At 39.1% G+C, this 15,018-nt stretch overlaps 1 protein-coding gene across 2 annotated transcripts in view; it reads left to right on the top strand.

Annotated features, from left to right (window-relative positions):
* The window catches only part of Ssl1 (general transcription factor IIH subunit 2 Ssl1), a 57,252-nt gene that overhangs the window by 23,450 nt on the left and 18,784 nt on the right, over positions 1-15,018 (top strand). The window contains exons 3-4 of one of the 2 annotated variants that reach the window (XM_067149775.2): positions 5,223-5,351; positions 6,019-6,192. In XM_067149775.2, the coding sequence (XP_067005876.1) occupies positions 5,223-5,351; positions 6,019-6,192 (303 nt within the window). The remainder of the gene's footprint in view (positions 1-5,222; positions 5,352-6,018; positions 6,193-15,018) is intronic. The other variant, XM_067149776.2, reaches the window with a different exon arrangement.

Here is a 15,018-nt window from a genome sequence, read left to right as displayed (position 1 = left end):
CTTCCTGCACCGCAGAGGCATCAATCTGTCTCTCCTTTTGAGAGCCTTTGACAGTTCGCTGTACCAACCAGACATAGTGCCACTGTGAGTGAAGCAAGACTGGTTGTATGGGATAGCTTGTTTAGCTGTCGCCGCCCGTGTGACGGTAATCCTTGCATACTTCTCACGTTGACCGGGTCTTGCCAGCGTGCGTCGCCTAGGGGGGAGCCCTAGCCTTGGTACTAAATCCGAAAGACATCATTCCATTAGATTGTGACTGAGAGTTTTTATGGTCGGCTTGACACACAGCCTGTCGCCAAGCATTTTAGAGCTGCTGCCAGCATCTCCCTAGGTGTTTAGGGTTGAGGGCAGGCATTTCCTCCTACCTCAAATTGGTATGGTTTTTCTGCCAATACTCGGGTGGCTGATTGCAGTGGTTTCCCACTGGGCAATGGGGTCGTCACATCCCGACGCCATATTTCAAGTTAATTTCAAGTGCGTAGTATGCAAAATTCAGAGACACGGGCTGCATCTGTAAGTGAAAGTCGACTGTCCGTCCTTCGACCGGGGAAGACAGTGGAACGTGTTTGCGACAGTTTCATGCAGAGTCCGCAGAAGTCTACCTACTGGGCAGCAAGGCAATTTGAACTTCCACAGGCAAATGTTTGGCGCATTCTGCGGAAACGTTTACGAATAAAACCCTACCACTTGCAACTGGCGCAGGCCTTAAAAGACACTAATTATGCTGCTCGAGCGTCCTTCTGTGCTGATTTTCTCACATTAATGAAGAGGATGGGTTCTCCGAAAGGGTAATTTTCAGTGATAAAGCGACTTTTCACCTTTCCGGGACTGTGAATAGACACAATGTAAGGATCTTCCACTAAAATTGGACGCCCTTCATGCCTGCATCACAGCAGCCATCGCAGAGATTGACCGCGACACACTACACAAGGTTTGACAGAAGATAGACTATCGGCTTGATGTATGTCGTATCACGCGAGGTGCTCACATAGAACACTTGTGATATGACTGAAAAAAAACTTTGAGAGTTTACCGTTCTTAGCACATGTCTCACATTACAATATGTATATTAGATTTCACAGAATAAATTTATGAAATTTGGTCCATCATTTTGAATTGCCCTGTATATTGTTCAATTTTCTACTTAATCCTGTTCTTAATTACATTAAGCAGTATTTTGGATGCGTGCGTTAGCAGTGTTAGTGTTCTATAGTCTCTGGGAATTTTGCCATTGTAATAGCATCTTGCAATGATATTATACAGTTGTTGTTTCATTCTTTCTCCTATTCTCTTGAGAAGTTCTGCTGGTATGTCATCCGGTCCGGTTGCTTTCTTGTCCTTTGTTTTAGTGCTAAGTTAAATTCTTCCCATGTGATTACTGGGCCTATGTTGTCTTCTTCCACCATCTGTTCAGGTTCAAGATAGCTTGGAATTGCCATTACTTCTTCATCCCAGTACAGGTCTTCAAAATACTCCTTCCTGCGTTCTGCGATATCTTCACTATCAATAAGTAGTTGCCCATTCTTTTCCTTTATAACTGAACTTCTTGTTTTGGGTTTATATTGGAGTGATTTGATCATGCCATATGCTCTATCTGTTCTTCCCCCTAATATATCATTCTCTATAGTCTGCATAATTTCCTTCATCCATATTTCTTTTGCCTCCCAAAAATTTGTCACTATGAGATTCTTTGTTTTTCTGTACTGATCTTGGCTTAATGCTGTGTGTATCTTCTTATACTGGTTTCGTTTCTGAATAAGATCTAATATCTCTTCAGTAATACATGGTTTTCTTGGCTCTAGTCTTCTATTCCCTAAAGTTCTATGTGCTATCTCAGAGATTCCTTGTTTCATTTCCCAGTCCATCTCACAATTATTATATTCCATGAGTGCATTTGTATCCTCTGCATATTTCTGTTTAATTTGTTCGTTTTGCAATCTGTTTAGATCCCATCTGACTTTCTTCGTTCTGATTATCTTTTTAAGTCTGAAATTGCACAAACACGTTCCACTGTCTTCCCCGGTCGAAGGACGGACAGTCGACTTTCACTTACAGATGCAGCCCGTGTCTCTGAATTTTGCATACTACGCACGAATGGCTTTTCCATGCCTGGTACAGAAATGCCGTTGAACACTAATCACCGACTTGTTTACATGGTAATGAAGTGCACAGAACGACTTCTGCTCACCAGCCGCAGCCATTTTCTTTACTCGCTTCCTGCGCGCTCGTAACAGCTGAAAATGAAACCACGTGGGATGAAATCTAAACTGAACTAAACTTTGAGAGTTTGCCTTTCTTTGTGCATATCTCACAGTATGATATGTTCATGAGATTTCATAGAATAAATTTATGAAATCGGGTCCATCATTTTGAATTGCCCTATACATCGCAGGATCAGTTCGGTTTTACAACAGGGAACGGAACAAGAGAAGTTCTTCTAGCATTAAGAACTATTCTAGAAAGAAGACTTGAGTGTTAACAGGAAAACATACATTGCATTAGTGAATATAGAGAAAGCCTTTGACAAAGTAAACTGGAAACAACTCTTTAGGAACATGAAGAATATAGGACTGGACTGGAGGGACAGAAGACTCATTTTACTCCTGTACAAAAATCGAAGCACAACAATAGAAATTAATGGTAATGTTAAGACAGCATCCATTAGAAGGGGAGTGAGACAAGATTGTGCGCTATCACCATTTTTGTTCAACATGTTCATTGAGGAGGCCATATCAAAACTTAAGCAGAAAACAAAAGGAATTAAAATTAACGGACAACAAATCCGCTGTATAAGGTTTACCGATGACATTGCATTAACTGCAGATTCAGAGAGGGAAATAAGTAAAATGCTATGAGTTTTAACATCAACACTACAAGAATTAAAATTGAAACTGAACACCTCGAAAACAAAAGTATTAGTTGTCAAGAAATCAACTGAGGAAATACCAATAAACATTAAGGTAGGTGATTGAAAATGTACAACAAGTAAGTCAATTTTGCTTCTTGGGAAGCATTATCATTCAGGACAACAGGTGCACCACAGAAATCAGGAGGGGGATTGCTCTAGCCAAACAAGCCGTCAGTAACAAGAAACAGCTTCTGACAAGCAGGAACATTAACATTAAAAGTACGAAAGAATTTGCCAAAATGTTTGTGTGGAGAGTTTTGTTATATAGTTGCAAAACATGGGTTTTAGCAAAACACGATATAAAACACCTGGAAGCAATGGAAGTGTGGATATGGAGGAGGATGCTGAAAATTAGTTGGACAGAGAAAAAATCAAACAATAGGGTCCTTAAAGAAATAGACAAAACAAGGGAATTGATTAACACTGTAGAAAAGAGGAAAATCAAAATCCTTGGCCACACACTTCGACATAACACATTCCTCACGACTATGCTGGAAGGAAAAGTTCTGGGTAAGAAGGGAAGAGGAAGGCCGAGGAAGAAGTATCTGGATTCCATGATGAACAGGCATAATTTGAAAAAATATGTTACTTGAAATGCTCAGCAGAGGAGAGACAAATGTGGTTGCAGAGACAAGGCCTTGTCTTTAGGATATGAATGAATGAATGGTTATTGCCTACAGCATCCCCATCACCCTCCTACATAGCAACCACAACCATACCAGGGGAACCGGCTTCAGTTCAAACGTAGTTGCTGGCGTAACAGATGATCAGCAGCTTAAGTTAAATACAGAAAACTTTCTGAAAGTTTACTAAGATGACAGTGGAGGACTTCTAAAATCATAATTTGCTTCACTTGTTCATAACATCACCAATTCATAATTCATCGTCAGCTTCACAAAACGTAAACAATATTGTACATATATACACATGAATTTAAGTGATTTGATAGAATCTGAGGATGTTCTTATAGAATGAAACATGTCATTCTTTGTTTATTAGTGTGTGTTATTTTACAGGCATGTTATAATGTTACATTGGAGGATTACTAAAAATCATAATTTGCCTCACTTGTTCAAAACATCACCAATTAACAATTCATCATCACGTTTACACAACGTAAATTATATTGAGTCATTCCACGTTCACACTCTCTTTGAAGGTTGTACTGCTTGGTTCTTGTGATCTGCCCAGTACTTTTTCATTCGTTCCGATCATAATTTTCTCAGTTTGTCTGAAATCGCTCTAGCCCTTCTATGTGTCATTTCTGCCAAAAATTTGTGAATCTTGAATGGTGCTAATTTTATTTTTGTTCTTTGCTCAAGTCCAGCTGCTTTGCGATCTTGCTGAACTTCGTGGAATCATTGCTCTCCTGTCTTCTTTCCAAGATTTCTCATCACTAGTTGTCATAAAAGCAGATTTCCTTGCAGTCATAAGATGTAAAAGAAATAAGAGATTCTTTTCTTCTTCATTGTGCTGGTGATTGGGTCAATCTCTTGATAGTTTCATTAGGAAAGATTCTCCCGACTCCTTCAACCTGTTTCTTTTTTTTATTTTAATTTATGCAAGTTCTGATGGTTCTTCTTTCAGTTTTGAGGAGCTGCTCAGTTCTTCCTTCGTTTTTAATTTTGGAACAGAGTTTCACCAGCGAAGTTATATGTATTATAATTATGTATTTTTGACATACTGATAAGCTTTAAAGTTACAATTGTAGCTCTGTAATTTAACTATGCAGCATGTCAGGTAAAGAGCAAAACTGTTTCTGGATATCTTCTTGTATTTTAAAGAAAGAAAGCATTTTGGTGCCGAGCTAATGCCTTGTCTGTTATTTGTCATCCATTTATTTTATTCTTGGTTTCCTTTCCTGACAGTTCATATAAAAACGTGTTATATTTTAATGCATGATCTACAACTTAATTTTTCTCATTTTCATTATTTCTCATAGCTTCCTCCTTTCCTCCACTTCCTTTAAGCTGTATTAGTTCCCTGTTCTGTCCATTTCATTCCTCCATATCCATATTTCTATTCCTAGTTGCTTTCTTCACCATTTTCTTATTGTCCCATACAAACATTTTAGCAGACAATTTCATAATTCAAATGTCTACTCATTATATATTGTTTGTATTATTCTTCTTACTTCATGTGTACTTCTGTTGTCTTCTGTGTTCAGGCTTCCCAGATAACAAAAGTTTCTTTACCTGATTTATCCTTCATGTTCCTGTTATAATTACCATTTTTCCTCCTTACTCACAAAAAGATGTTTGGAATGATATGTTTTGCTATGGTCTGCTAATTGTACAGTATTACCTTCTTGCAGCTCCTTGAAGGTTTTGTTGAAGAATTCTTTGATCAGAATCCTATTAGTCAACTGGGTATCATAATAACTCGTAATATGAGAGCTGAGAAAATTAGTGAGCTGGCTGGAAATCCAAGGAAACATACACAGGTAAATAAATATTTGATATCTAAAACTCATTTCCCAGAAGGAAACAATTTAATTTCATTGAGTGCAAATGTTACAAACATTTAAGCTCTTTAGGCATTTTCAATAGTGAAATTACCAGCGTTTCACCCCAGTGTAGCTTACCCTAGTGTGCCACCACTGCTTTGTCTTACATAGGAGACTTGTAGTCGTGTCTCAACAGCACACTGGCCGCCAGTGTCTTGGAAAGGTGTAGTAATCCAACTGATGAGCCCACTGCGTCACTAGGGCGAAACGCTGATAATCTCACAATTGAAAAGCCCTAAAGAGCTTAAGTGTTTTAAAATATTTTTATACTTAAATGTAACACAGCCTTTATTTGTATATTCCTTTCAGAATGCTTTATTTTCTTACTTTTCAGTTGATGTAAAAATTTTGAAATCACTAAGGAAATATTAACATCTTACTTTAAAATTAATGTAAGTTTATTTTAGGAGGCATACCATAATTTCACCAATTTTTGTTATATATTATTTTACTGCAACTCGGATAAAAAAACAGAAAGTTAAAAACTCTTAAAAACTCTAAATTAGCACTCCAGTTTATCTAGTATACTAGAAGCCTAGGAAATTTTCACCACCATATTATTTTTCTTTTGCTGTTGGTTATTACTAATTTTCCTCATTTTTAGGCTATCCAGCAGTTAAAGGAGATGGCTTGCAGTGGTGAACCATCCCTCCAAAATGCTCTGGAATTAGCACTAAACTCTCTTCGCTTGTTACCATCACATGCTAGCCGTGAAATACTGGTGATCCTTGGTAGTCTTACAACCTGTGACCCGGGAGATATTCTAGTTACCATTCAGGTACTGATCCTTCAGTGTTAATACTTTTGACAGAACTACCTAAGAATGAAATAATAAGTTAAGAAAGCAGTAACTTATCAGGAAAGATAAGAACATAGCATTAGTTGTAATACTTTTGTTTAAAATTTTTGCTATAACCTTTGCTTCAGTGGGGGAGGGGATGATTAACACATTGGTTTAGCTGTTGGCTTTCCAACCAGATAACCAAGGTTCAAATCCTGGTGGATCCTAGGTTAGATTTTGGACCTTAAAAATCATATGACAAAAGAAAGGGCACCCAGCTTTTAATCAGTGGCTAAAACTCATAGCAATCCAAGGTAGCTCCAGTAACTCCAAAAGTAGTGGTTATAAGCTGAAGAAATTATAAGGAGAGAGCAAAAATGGCCTTCCAGATGGCTGTTTATCTTGACATTGCTTGTAAGTACCATAGTGATAGTGTTGATGACTCCTTTTAGAGGTGAGGAGCATCAGCTTTCAACCTCTATTAACACATTGAACATGGTGCCCAAGCAACTAGGGCTTGGTTTTCTTGATGATTAAATCATCATTTGCTAGAAATACTTCCATGTCTCTTCTAGTATACAAAATAACAGCATTACAGTTCTTTATACTGCTGCTGGGTGGGACCATTAATCATTGCTGGATAGAATATGAACGGTTGTTTTTGAAGTCCAAGCATATGTTCTGCATGCTTTGTTTTCCAGCCTATTCCTACAACTGCCTCACAGCATCTTGCTTCTCTGGGCCATAGTGCTCTAGGACCCTGCTAAGCTGTAATTCAAGATTGAAAATGATGATAGTAATTATGAATGTTCCCTACCTTACATCAATAATGCACGTTAAGATACATATCAAGTTTTGATGACAATAACAAAATATAAGCATAAATCCATCAATAGAGTATTTCAGCTAGTTGTAACTTGAATTATTCTTCTTTTTTTTTTGCTAGTTGCTTTACGTCGCACCGACACAGATAGGTCTTATGGCGACGATGGGACAGGAAAGGGCTAGGAGTGGGAAGGAAGTGGCCGTGGCCTTAATTAAGGTACTGCCCCAGCATTTGCCTGGTGTGAAAATGGGAAACCACGGAAAACCATTTTCAGGGCTGCCGACAGTGGGATTCGAACCTACTATCTCCCGAATACTGGATACTGGCCGCACTTAAGCGACTGCAGCTATCGAGCTCGGTAACTTGAATTCTGACTCATACATTTCGTATATTTGGTGTACCGGTTATATTTCAAGTAATGTGAGTTTGAGCATGTAACTAAAGAGTTTGTCTCATTTCTCTGAGACGACAGTTTGCACTTGCTTACAACTGGACAATGGACAGCAGGGTATCTCTTACCGCTTTTCAAGCGTAGAGAGGCGTGAACGCTAATACAAATACACTGCTCGAAGAAATTTTGGTAACATCTTAGATGTTCCTAACTACATTGTACGAATGCATAGTGGAATGAGGATTGTAGTATTACGGCAATAACATGTTCTGTTTACATGACCGAGGGCTTCACTGTCATCTGGACGTTTGAGAGGTGTTGGTGTCATTTGAAAAAGGCATGGGTATCTCAGTTCAAAGTGTGTGCAAAGGTTTCGTCAAATGAAGCCACTCGTGCATTACACTGCCTCAAGAAGGCTACTCGCAGAGGTATGTTGCTAGAATGCTAGAGGTTACTCGGAATACAATTTGTTATCTGTGGAAATGTTTCCAGGAGATTGGAAGTGTTGCCAGGCGTCCTCGCATGAGCTGCCAAAGGAAAATAATCCCACAGCAGGGTTGTTTTGTGAGTCCACAAGCTCTCCAAAACTTCCAAGTTAAAGCATAAGCACTACAGGTGAACCTCCTGCAGAATTCTGGAGTACGAGTTAGTGACCAAAGAGTCAGAAATAGGTTTTGGAAGATCAATTTAAAATCCTGACTACCCACTCAAGTACCTGCATTGTACAGACAACATCGTGGTAGGAGACTGCAGTTTGCTAGAGATAATCTGTAATGGTAGCTAAGACACTGGCATCCTGTACTGTTCTCAGATGAATCCCATTTGGGGTTGTTATATTGTTCCGATGGTCACCTGGAAGTCTGGAGAAGATGTGGGGAAAAATTTCTTCCACAGGTATACAATCTGCCTTTGCTTATGGAGGTGGATCTGTTATGGTTTGGCAGGCAAAAGTCTTATATGACTGAAAATATGAATACAGAAACGCAATGAAGTTTATTTTGTGAAGATGAAGAGTCAGGTGAAGAAATGGCAGCCTTAGGTGATAAAGATGAGAGGTGTAATCTTTTGCCTTCTTCTTCCTGGCATTTTTCTAATTACCTGGGTTAATTTTTACAGCAAGAATCCTTTCCTGACACCACCCCTGTGTAGAAGGATGCATTCACTATTGTGTGTTTTTGTGGTGGTTTGTAGTGTGATGTGTAATATGCAAATGAAGATGTGTATTACAGTAGAACCTCGATTATACGTTCCCGGAAACTACGTTTTCCCGTATTATTCTTTCAAATTATGTGGTCCCACGAGCATGCTAATTAAATCACGTTGTAAAATTCCTGCATTATCCGTTCCTCGAAGAAACGATTTCCCGGATCAACCATCCAGAAATTTCAGTCCCATTAACGCTAAATCCTCAATCAAATTTCTATAAAATAATTTTCCGCCTTGTCAATGCTTTATACACTTTATTCTATTTAATTACCGTACATGTACATGTTCCGAGAGCCTCTGCTGTCTTCCTCAGCGGTGCCAAATACTAATTATCTTAGGACTATGGTTCATTGGTATCATATTTTAATTATATATTAAAATATCAAACCAAACCAAACCCCATGGCACTACAGCCCATGAAGGGCCTTGGCCTACCAAGCGACCGCTGCTCAGCCCGAAGGCCTGCAGATTGCGAGGTGTCATGTGGTCAGCACGATGAATCCTCTCGGCCGTTATTCTTGGCTTCCTATACCGGGGCGGCCATCTCACCGTCAGATAGCTCCTCAATTCTAATCATGTAGGCTGAGTGGACCTCGAACCAGCCCTCAGGTCCAGGTAAAAATCCCTGACCTGGCCGGGAATCGAACCCGGAGCCTCCGGGTAAGAGGCGGACACGCTACCCCTACACCACAGGGCCGGCGATATTAAAATATATGAATTTTAAATTAGTTACAATATTACTCTTAAGTTTTTCTTTCTTTTTTTTTTCTTTTGCCTATTGACATTGTCATTTGTCACATATTTTTTACCAGAATTTTACCAATCATAAATGATAAAATCTAATTAAATTAATCTCTATGTTAATTTATGTCCTTATTAATATCTGAAAATAGTAACCCTTTCTTCATCTTCTATAAAATCTATAAAATTAGTCTCTATCCTGAATTATAAAATAACAATAATAAATCGCCACTTTGTAAATTAAATTAATAAACTACATTTATGAAGTTAATAATTTTTTAAAAATATTTCTTCTCTCTTCTTTCTTAACGCCTGCTTTAATTTTCTAGACTTCTTATGAATCAGAATTTTCTCCTCATTCTCTTCCAATTCTTCATTCCTTTAATTTATCCGCAAATTGAAATGATGTGATGTTTGTCTGAACCCAAACAATATGTCCTCTTTCCCTCCTTGTTGCTACTTTGCTATTGGTTCTACACGTTTGTTTTCAAACTAGCACAAGTATATATTGAGAGCAAGGTTAAAATTTGACAAGAAGACGAACTGAATTTGTTTACTTAAAGGAATTTGACGGTTAGAAACAACGAGCAGATCATCGCGCAACCAATAGCAAAGTAGCAACAAGAAGGGAAGGAGGACATTTTGTTTGGGTTCAGACAAACATCACATCATTTCAATTTGCGCATAAATTAAAGGAATGAAGAATTGGAAGAGAATAAGAGGAGAAAATTCTGATTCATAAGAAGTCTAGAAAATTAAAGCAGACGTTAAGAAAGAAGAGAGAAGAAATATTTTTTTTAAAATGACTAACTTCAAAAATGTAGTTTATTAATTTAATTTACAAAGTGGTGATTTATTATTGTTATTTTATAATTCAGGACAGAGACTAATTTATTAGATTTTATAGAAGATGAAGAAAGGGTTACTATTTTCAGTTATTAATAAGGACATAAATTAACATAGAGAGATTAATTTAATTAGATTTTATCATTTATGATTAGTAAAATTCTGGTAAAATATGTGACAAATGACAAAAGAAAAAAAAAAGAAAGAAAACTTAGAGTAATATTGTAACTAATTTAAAATTCATATATTTTAATATATAATTGAAATATGATACCAATGAACCATAGTCCTAAGATAATTAGTATTTGGCACTGCTGAGGAAGAGAGCGGAGGCTCTCGAAACATGTACATGTACGGTAAATAAATAGAATAAAGTGTATAAAGTATTGACAAGGCGGAAAATTATTTTATAGAAATTCGTATATAAGTCAATACGGACCAAAATGGTGAAAATAGTCAAATCCTCAATCACGCATTTTTCAAGAAACTGTATCTCACGAAAGGACAGCTATAGCATACTTACAGATCTTGGTGTTAACGTCTCGTCATTGTGGTAATTTGAAGAAGTACTGTACTGGAAAAGCGATCGGCAGTGAACTTGCATAAGGGACCATTTTAGCATCGCATTCGGGTGGTACTGTTTAGAGAATCCGTGGAAATCATAAAGCAGAGAGTGTGCACACAATTGGAAGGAGACAGAGCGCATTTCGACAGCTCTACTTGAAGACGGAACGAATTTCGTCAAATGTTTGCACTTGCAAAACGTCTACATTATGTCCAGGGTTAGATGTTTATTTTTTACTTTTTTCGAGTGTATCGCCGAACAGGTTTTCGGCATTTCCCTCAGGGCACTGTATAGTCACTGGGCTTTCAGGCAGGAATCGAAACTGCTCCTTCTTAAGTAACACAAATTTACAGTAGTATTTTAATATTATCGTACGGTATACGATTATGTTATCGAGACCAGAACAGATGTTGCACCTTACATACTGTACATAAAGCCATGGGAGGTTTTGGGATTGCCTATTACTGTTTTCGTCCTAATATAAGACTGGGAATTTCAGGTTTTTGTGTTAAAATATTGTAAAAACTGCAGACGTTTTATTTGCACATAGTTTTCAGTGCAAAAGTGACGAAGTTTCCCCGGTAAAACTGAATGTAAAGTTTCTAGATTTTTAAGTCGCGTACCAGTAATTAATGTTTGAAGCCAGCCCAGTGGTCTAACTTGCCTGCCTCTCACCCGGACGGACCGGGTTCGATTACTGGCTAGGTCAGGCATTCTTACCTCGATATGAGGGTTGGTTCCAAGTTCACTCATTCTACGACTACCTTTAATTGAGGAGCTATTGAATTTTGAAATGGCGACCCCAGTCTAGAGAGCCTGGAATAACGGCTGAGAGGATTCATCACACTGACCATGCCTCACCGCGTAATCTGCAGGCCTTCGGACCGAGGGCGGTCGCTTGGTAGGCAGAAGGCCCATTGGGGCTGTAGTTTGGTTTGATTTAGGGGTCTTAGTAAGATTATAAGTATACATATTTCATTTTTGTGATGTTGAGCCAAATTGTTGATGATTCATTCATTTCCGGATTTTCCACTTTCCCGTGGTTTTTTATTTTTTTAAATTTTTTAATTTTACTGTACTTTACTTATTGCCTTTTGCTCCCTTTGGAGCATAGGGCCGTGGTAAAATTTCCCCACATAGTACGGTTCCTGGCCATTCTCTTAACTTCACTCCAGGTCTTGTCCATTCTGCGATTTCCTTTTCGATCATCCTCTTCCAGGTCTTCTTGGGTTGACCTCGCTTTCTGGTACCTTGACTGTTCCAGTCTAGCTTTGCCCTCTCAACAGCTCCATCCGGCTTCCTTAGTGTGTGCCTTATCCAGCGCCATTTCCTCTCCTTGATCTGGATGTCAATCGGCTGCTGATTTGGGATTATGTCCAGCCACCTCATATTTGTTATGCGACACAGACATCTATTAATGAACACCTGCAGCTGGTTGTTGATCTATTTTGTAATTTTCCATGTTTCACAGCCGTATAGAAGAATCAACTTTACATTGCTGTTAAAGATGCGGAGCTTTTCCTGGAAATGTTTTTATTCTTCCACATGGGGTAGAGCTGGACAAATGCACCATTTGCCTTCCAGGTAGAGCTATGAACATTTTCCTCTACTCCCCCATCAGTTGAAACTATACTTCCAAGATAGAGGAAGGACTCAACTCGCTCAATTTCCTTTCCATTGACTGTCAAGCAGGTCATGATATCAGAATTAATCCTCATCTCTTTGGTCTTGTTTGTGTTGACCATGAGACCTGCATGTTCCGCTTCCTTCTGCAACCTGTCCAGTTTGTCCCATTACCGCAGTGCCACATGGCAAATGTCGTCTGTGAAGTCTAGATCTTCAAGCCTGTCTTTCATCCCCCATTGAACGCCCCTCTTCCATCCTCCCATTACCCTCTTCAATACGCTGTCCAGAACCAACAGGAACAGAGCGGGGGAAAGAACACACCCCTGTCTCACTCCAAACCTGACACTCATACCCCTCGTACATCTCTTTCATGAACTTGATTGTCTTTGTTGGAATTCTGTATTCCTCGAGGGTCTTCCACATGATTCTTTGATTTACAGAATCAAAGGCTTTCTCAAAATCCACAAACCTGAGGTAGAGTGAATTCTGCCATTCCACACTCTGCTGTAGAATGATTCAGAGTATATTGATGAGATCCACACAGCTGTGATGTTGCCAAAATCCCGCCTGTTCCTTTCGAAGACTTCTTTCTACAGAATCCTTTATGTGATTCAGGATGATTTGTGACAGCATTTTGCTTGGAATGGAGAGCAAGATGATATACCCTTCCAGTTGTTGCTGTTTGTTGTATCCCCTTTTTTCGGTAACTTGACTATCAGCCCCTTCTTCCAGTTGGTCGGTATTTCCTCCTCTTTCCATATCTTCTCCAGCAGCGGGTGCAGCAGAATTGATTGTAGTATTGTATATTAAGACAAGCAAAAACATCCACTGCCTGAGCGAGAGGATTTAACCACACAGAGTTAAAATCCACAACCCAGCTGGAATAAAATCTGGGCCTCTCTGAACTGACTGACCATTCAGCCAAGGAGCTAGACAGAAATGAGAGGTGGAATGTGTTTATTAATTGTTTGCTTGTTTATCTATCTACCCCTTAGTCCCATTTATTGATACAGGATTGAGGATGAGGTGAGATGAATTTATACAGCATGTTTTTTTGGCCAAATACCCTTCCAGACACCAGCCTCAGTTGAATAGCTAATGAGGATGAAATGAGTGATGGTGAACGAGATTGGAGGTGGAAGGAATCAGCTGTGGCCCATGAATTGGAACTGTTCTGGCATTTACCTGGAAGTGAAAATTTTCTCTGCCTTAGTGTTCATGCTGCAATCTCATAAAAACACAACATTCCTTTTCCATACCTGCCAACCTTTCCAATTTGCCCGGAAACTTTCCGGTTTTTAACTCGTCTTCCGATTTTCCGATTTATTTTTACTTCTTCCGATTTTTTACTAATATAACCTCTAGTACGGCCAATACTCTTCCCTTAGAATAAAGGATAAATTCTTATGTGCTTGTGTAATTTACGAAACCTAATTTTCAAGCATATTTGATGCTTTATTTCGTGAGTGTTTCGTCCGTCGCCTTCGTGTATCGTTTTTCCCGCTCACCACAGCAGCGTGTGCACTTTATACAGCTGGGGATTCGGGGCGGTACCGGTAATCGTCCTGCAAGCGAGAGGCTAGCGCGCGCTAACGACTCATTTAATCGGGACGAAAGAATGAGTTTGTTATTGTGTTGTTCGCGCGCTGTTAACATCGTTTCTGTGCGTAGTTTCGTCGGAGTTGTAGGCCACCTGTTTTTCCTTGCATTTCTATGCTTCCCCCCCGTGTGAAAGTCGTATGTTAATAATGTATGGGACATATTACATTGTTTTGTATGTGGTAGTTTCGCGTAATTGAGTGCATAATTTTAATGTGTTGAATGTTTTTAAGGGGGTTGTGTCGATGACAGTTTCTGGTATTTTATTTTCTCGTTATGGCCAAAAAATATGACAAACGTTATCTCCAAGTGTTCAGATATGCCTATAAATTTCCGTTCATTTTACCGGCTATTAAAGGAAACTACCGTATTTTCTCGTGTACCGTAATCGACGCCCTTGCATAATTTACACATCCCAATATTTTTGGGTCCAAAGTGGAATTTGACGCACCCACAACTTCGAACATCCATCACTCAGCTCCGGGTGCGTTTCGAAATAAAGATGCCAACTAGTCAGGTAGCAGGCTTCCTATTGCGAAAGCGGGCATTCCAAATACAGGGCAACGTGCTGTATTAGCCGGCAAGAAATCCCACTGCACTAGTTTTACAAGTGTTTCGCGTACAGAACATTCTGTGATCTCAAAATTGTTTGTTAGTCCACAGTACTCGATTAATACTGCATCATACGAACTTGCGATGATCAGTTACGCCGCAACATACGGGAATAGAGCAGCGGGCAGCAAGTTTTCAGTGTCCAAATGAAACATGCGCTACTGCGGTAACAGAAGTGCACTTCAAGCGGCCGACAAGTCTTGCAAAACATTTCGCGGACCAAAAAGCGGCAAGTTTCCGCAAGTAAAGGATTGTCTGCTTAACTATATGATTTTGGTACGCAATGTTGGATAAGCCGTTTCTCACAAAATGCTGCATTTTAAAGAACGAGAAATAGCCGCGGCACGTGGAATCATTGTCTCGTATTTGAAGATTAGCCAAGGCTGAATTAATTTTATGAAGAGAAATGGA

This window comes from Anabrus simplex, chromosome 6 (genome assembly GCF_040414725.1).
Source record: "Anabrus simplex isolate iqAnaSimp1 chromosome 6, ASM4041472v1, whole genome shotgun sequence".
Taxonomy (NCBI): Eukaryota; Metazoa; Arthropoda; class Insecta; order Orthoptera; family Tettigoniidae; genus Anabrus; species Anabrus simplex.
The sequence above is the reverse complement of the archived record's forward strand: the minus strand, read 5'-3'. Positions and strand labels throughout refer to the sequence as shown.